This window comes from Embiotoca jacksoni, unplaced genomic scaffold (assembly GCF_022577435.1).
Source record: "Embiotoca jacksoni isolate LCO1_2020_lvr unplaced genomic scaffold, fEmbJac1.0.p SCAF_30, whole genome shotgun sequence".
NCBI classification, from domain to species: domain Eukaryota; kingdom Metazoa; phylum Chordata; class Actinopteri; family Embiotocidae; genus Embiotoca; species Embiotoca jacksoni.
In genome coordinates, this window is record NW_027185382.1 from 3511810 (window position 1) to 3518063 (window position 6254).

At 41.6% G+C, this 6254-nt stretch overlaps 1 protein-coding gene across 2 annotated transcripts; it reads left to right on the forward strand.

Annotated features, from left to right (window-relative positions):
• The first annotated feature begins 1318 nt into the window (after positions 1–1318).
• On the forward strand, positions 1319–5381 carry LOC138206887 (ras-related protein Rab-9A-like). Of its 2 annotated transcripts, none has more exons than XM_069163725.1 (3): positions 1319–1450; positions 2988–3022; positions 3701–5381. In XM_069163725.1, the coding sequence occupies exon 3, from the start codon at positions 3796–3798 to the stop codon at positions 4399–4401; it is 606 nt and encodes a 201-aa protein (XP_069019826.1). In that variant the 5' UTR covers positions 1319–1450; positions 2988–3022; positions 3701–3795; the 3' UTR covers positions 4402–5381. The 2 variants fall into 2 exon arrangements, with proteins under 2 accessions (XP_069019826.1, XP_069019827.1); XM_069163726.1 differs by lacking the exon at positions 1319–1450 and adding an exon at positions 2347–2608.
• The last annotated feature ends 873 nt before the right edge of the window (positions 5382–6254 follow it).

Here is a 6254-nt window from a genome sequence, read left to right on the forward strand (position 1 = left end):
TGTCACTGCCTATTACAGTTGCTTTCAAGAAGCAGCCTTCATCATCATCTTCCTACTGAATCATTTCCTGTTGTTTGACAATGCCTGATCAAGAAAAGTAGAAAGCTTCTTTAACTTTGACCTCACAAATGCACAAGTTTTGATCTTTATGAAAACAGTGTATTCTCTTTCACTTATTGTCAGTAAATCTGGGTATGAATGTCAGGTGAATTCCTTTAAAAAAAAAAAAAGAGCAGACATGCCTACGTCCTACGACAATATCCCATTCATTAGTGGCAAACTGAATCCACTGGATGAGACATGTGACCTGAGAAAAGTGTGAGCATGTGAGCCAGTAATCTGCCCTCAGGCGCAGCTTCGGGGCCGGATATCCCATGGAGCTCAGCCGACGTGGCACAGTGAGTCACTGACACATCACAGTGACATCACATGGGGGGGGGGGGGGGGGGGGGCATTTACGGGCCAAAGAGTTGTAAAGAAATTTCACTCTTTTACTCTGTTCGTCTGCGTCGTTATTAATTACAACTCCTGGTCCGACGCGGCCGTCCTGTTGGTGTGTCCAGAGATCAAGCAACACCCAGTCATCCTAATGTCTCAGAGATGAAGCTGCGGTATCTTGTCAGTGAAAGTGAGACTGTTTGGTATCTCAACCCTGTGGCATACTTCTGTCTTATGTCTCCTTTCCCATGCATCTTATCTCTTGGGTGTTGTGTCGCAACAAATATTTCACCCCTACTGTCACGGTGGTCTGTAAAATCGATGCTCTGCAGCCCTTTAACTTTTCTTACCCTCACACACAGATACATGTAGACATACTGTGGACACAGGTAGGAAATTAAAACACCACGATAGATGAATTCAACACACTTTAATATGCTTGCAAACCTGCAGAGATGCATCTATTTATTACAGGGTATTTGTTGCTTTATCTGAGCGGTTCCTAATATTTTGGGCTGTTTGGCTGAAAACAACACAGAGTTTACATCATCACAAGTTAAGGGCTTAATAAAGGCATTACCTGTTGAAAATAGGGTGGGTTTTTTTACAAAAAAAAAATGTAAGAAATTGTCTTCTATATTTTCAGTCATCTTAGAGTCCCACACATTTATTTGGCAACCTTAAGGAGGGTCACAGCGTTCATGTTTTAATCCTTCCTCATCTCTGTTAACACTTTACACGTTCAACATGCTTCTGAAAAGTCTACTTGACCGTACACATATAAAAATTGTAAAAAAAAAAAAATAACACTACATGGATGTACTGAGTGCATCCAGGAAAGCGCCTGATGAGAGGAGGCGTGACAGTCCCGGGTCATATGAGCGTCATCAGCGGGGACACCGGAGCTCTATGTCACCGCCTGACAGCTGCACCCTGCCGGGAAAGAGCTGAAGAGATTTAACCGCTGTAACCTTGCAGTGAACACCACGCCGACAGGGGCCGTTTCTGACAGGTAAAGACTTTCATTTCAGCGGGGAAAATTCTCAATTTTCGTCGTTTTAGTCGGTGCGTAAAGTCGTTAGTGTTCAACCACTCGCATTATCGGACAGAAACTGTTGATAGTGAAGCTTCCATTATCGGACAAACCTCCGGCTGCTTTGCTTCTTTCCATATTCTCCGAACAATATTGACGGCAAGTTCATACAAGTGAGCAGAATTTAATACACTAAACCTGACAGAAAGGGTGTGCTTGTTTTGTGGTGAATAACACCTCGTTTGATCGGGTAATTTATGCCAACGTAAAACCTCCCTGTTTTAACTCGAAGTCTTGTATCTTCCACGGTGTTGTGTCTGCATGTCATAATAGATCTCCACATCTTGTGCAAAAGTCGTGCAAAACACAAAAGTGATGATACAAGGAAAATATCCGCTATGAATGGGAACCGCGCCCCGGTTTGGCTGCCTGTCCGAAAATAGATCTATTCAGGGTTGGCTATCTGGAAACGCAAAAATGATGAAACTACACCAAAAGCAACTCTCAAATATATGATGTAATACATGTTCTGTGTCTTTACGTGCAGGTTTACAGTGTCAGCTTTAAAATGCTTAACAGGCATCACATGTGGCTTGTTACCAGTGTTATTAATCCTTGTATGACTCTAACAGGCAAATTATTACCTTGCTGATTTATGTCTCCTGCCCCGAATTTTAAAAACAGGTTTATTTTTAAAGTAAAATAGGAGGAAATGTAAATTTTTTTATTGGAAATAAGCCTAAGAGCATGCAGCCTTCTCTTTATATAGGATCCTCCTTCTGACTGAGGCACATGACTCCTGAATGTGTGACTGTGTGTGTGACTGTGTGTGTGTGTGTGTGTGTGTGTGTGTGTGTGTGTGTGTGTGTGTGTGTGTGTGTGTCCATTCATTCCTGCTTCTTACTCTGCTGCTTTCATAAATGGTAATGTCCCTCCAGAACAAATGACAGGAGGAGCTTTGTGTTTCAAGGTCCCAGGACAAAGACATCATTTAGTCCAACTCTTGCTGCTTTTTGCCTCCAGCTCATGTGACATCACAGACATATCAATTTAAACTCGTTGAACTCCTCAGAAGAGTTTAAGTTTTCCTAAGTAGCAGTGGATATGATCACTTTTGTCCTGAATGGCTGCAGACGTGTAAGATTTTCCTTTTTGTAATATATAACATATAACACTGAAGTCATTTTGGTTTTAGCTGCGGATTAATATCCTTTTTTAACCAAAATTACAGCTATATTTGGCAGCTGATTAATGAGACGCTGCAGCTTTACTGTCACTGTGATGGATGAGGTGATCCTGTTCAAAGCTGTCAGATCTCCCACGTTCGTCTCAAGAGATTGAGGTCGTAGGTGGGATGATTGTTTTTTTTTTTTTTTATCCTGAACTGATATGTGAAGTCGGTCAGTGCGTGGTAGAGGATTAAAAGCACACTTAAATCCTCGCAAGTCACTTGTTCGAGTGGGTGAACTCCTTCGGCCACTTTGTGATCTGAGCCCCTCTTTCTCTTTTCTTACAGATCTCTGACGAAGTGATGTGTGTGCAGATGTAACGGTGAGTGTGTTTCCACTGTTGTGGACGACCCACTGGTCCTGTGATCAGGCTCCATGTGATCCACTGCACGGATCATTTCATGCACATCATATTACACTTAGCGGAGGAAGTTTATGAGTTGCGTTGTGTAATAAAGCGGGCCGTGGCTGTTTAATAGGATTAGCTGGTCTACTGACAGTCTGAAAAAACATGTAATCAGTACTGTCTCACAGGCCGATAGTGACAAAGTAAAAGTTCACTGAGAAGCAGTTTGTTCTTATCTCTCGTTATCTCTGAGTCCAAGACTACAGACACACCCAACATTTCTCAGACCGGTTCTGTCTTGAAAATAAAACTGCATGTGAGCAAAGCAAATGTTACTTCTGCTTTGATCCAGCAGCAGTTTCCAGATTGCTCATGCATGCATGCAGATTTCTGCTCTCAAAATATTTGCATGCAAACAGAAGAGAGTATATTGTAACAAGTTGAACATATTTGCCTCAAAGACTTGATCCAGTCAGGTTACAGAATCTAAATGTTTGTAAATTCTTCATTGAAGCTGTTTCGGTTTTAATCATTTCAGATGATAAATAACCGAAGTAAATCTTAAGAAGACTTTTTAATTTGAGAATCAGGCTGCAGCTGATTTCTATTTTCATTTTTGATTAATCTAAAGTTTAGTATTTTTGATCTCCCCAGGTCAAACTGCTTCCTCCCTCGTTGGTGTCTCCAGACCTCGTGTGCAGAGTCTTGGTCCAGACCAGTAACCTCAGAATATCCGGCTCGCTGCAGCCATGATGTCCAAGTCCGCCCTTCTCAAGGTGATCCTGGTGGGTGACGGTGGCGTGGGCAAGTCGTCGCTCATGAACCGCTACGTCACCAACAAGTTCGACTCGCACCTCTTCCACACTATCGGCGTGGAGTTCCTCAACAAAGAGCTGGAGGTGGACGGGCGCCACGTCACCCTGCAGATCTGGGACACGGCGGGTCAGGAGCGTTTCCGCAGCCTCCGCACGCCTTTCTACCGCGGCTCCGACTGCTGCCTGCTCACCTTCAGCTTGGACGACGGGCAGAGCTTCCGTAACCTGGCAAACTGGAAGAAGGAGTTCAGTTACTATGCTGACGTGAAGGACCCTGACAGCTTTCCCTTCGTGGTGCTGGGCAACAAACTGGATGTCCCCGAGCGTCAAGTTTCGGGGGACGATGCTCGGCAGTGGTGCCGCGAAAACGGCGGACACCCGTACTTCGAGACGAGCGCCAAGGATGCCACGAACGTGGCGTCAACCTTTGAGGAGGCAGTGCGTCGTATCCTGGCGTCGGACGACAGAGACGATCACCTAATCCACACCAACACAGTGAAGTTACAGAGGAAGAGTCACACGGAGCACAGCTGCTGCTGAGCTCACGTGATACTGGTGCAGATGTCTCCAAAAAGAGGAACTGGTGTTGGTTCAGCAGCTACTGTACAACACTGCATGTGCTGTCCTCGGCTGGATTCTTGATCAGGATCAGCTTTCTAAGCCAGTCTTCATATTTGTTTGGTCAAAACTGACTTTTTGGTGCCATTTCTTAACATTTTTACACCATCAGGAGCCTATAAAATTCTTCTAGACCTGCTTACATCTGATCCTTTTTAGAAACAAAATCATTTCTGATGTGGCTTTGCAGATTGTTCAGATTATCTGTGATGAGTGAGTTTAAACACTCCGCTTTAAGGTCAAATATTTGCGGAACTTGAGGGGGTTTAATACCTTTAAGTATTTAAGGATTTCTGCCACAGTAAGTATGAAGTAAGTGGGTAGAAGTTTGAGTGCTGAGATTATTTTTTTGCCTCTTAAAGCACATACAAGGCCCAGTTTAAAGTGTAGTAGGGAAAGTTAAGCACTGCAGAAGAAACTATGCAACTACATTTAGAGCTAAAACTGCAATTCAGTACTGAATATCCTTAAATAGACCTGTGCCACAAACCTGCAAAGTTTTGACTGTACATATAGGAAGCAATAAACACTCATTGAATTCATTTCACTGCTTAGAAAACTTTATTATATTACTATTAGTGTTTCACGTGCTGTTAAAAGACATTATTTGCAGTGAAAATAGATTTAGCAATAGATGTCAGCATGATACTGCCAAACCAGGGATCTTAAAATGTTGTTGATGTTAAATTCAGAATTTTATTGATATCAGTGATGCCAAAAAGAAGATAAGTATTTCTCAAAGGAGGTAAAGAAGCTGTTGAGCCTGCTGGAGTTATTCATGTCCTGTTTTTAAAAATTTATTCTTCAGTTGTTGTAATGTTGAAATGACTCTAATTAATGTATTCATAAGGGTAAATGACACCCGCCATGTTTTTACACTGGAAATAAAACAGAAGTCACCAATGAAACATTTTCTATTATTTACATATTTTTGTAAAGCAGTTCCTTTTCTGTCCGCAAGGTGGAGCCCTTGGATCACAAATGGGAGAGTTAAACACCGAGTTTCAAGAGTCACATTCACCATCTCAGGTGTTATTCATTGGCTGATGAACAGGTGGTGTTCAATTTCAGCACTAATTAGTGATTTCACACACACACACTCACACACTCATCAGGCAACCTGAGTGGAAACATCAGTGTGGGTGGACTGTGGACCTGTGGCATATTGAAACTTCTTCAGTTTCAAGTATTCAGTCTGAAGACCAAATCCTGATTTCTTTTTTTGATGTTAAATCTCCACAAACAAACTAATGCATGTAATTAACTCAAGTGGAATCACCTGGGACTTGATGAGTGGCTTCATTACAGCTGACAAACACAGAAACAGGTAGGAATTTTCTATCTTTCTTTACTCTTGCTTCAATCAAAAAATGTCTTGTAATAAAATGAATTTTTTTGGGTTAAATAAATTAATTTATGCATTTCGTTGGTGCATCCAGAAACCTGAAAACACTTAAAAGAATTGATTCATTGTTGAAGCAGAAATTTGAGAATAGCTGCTTTTCACTACTGTCTCACACTGTATTAACTTTAATATCTTGGAATTTTCTCCTGTTGGTTGAAAAAAAAATGCAAGTTTAATAATTCATTGTAGTCACTTTTGATGGGAAATTGATATTTCTGATATTTTGAAGACCCAAGAATGACATTATTTGAGAAAATGGCTTATGAATTTAGTCGTTAGTTGCAGCTCTGCTACCAATATGTCATCTGTTTTATCCCTTTGATTTTTAATACTTTTCCATAAAAATCACAAACTCAAGAAAGAGGCAGGA

Bases quoted from the DNA above. Each gene is read 5' to 3' on its own strand.
- LOC138206887 (XM_069163725.1), top strand. From the start codon at position 3,796: ATGATGTCCAAGTCCGCCCTTCTCAAGGTGATCCTGGTGGGTGACGGT.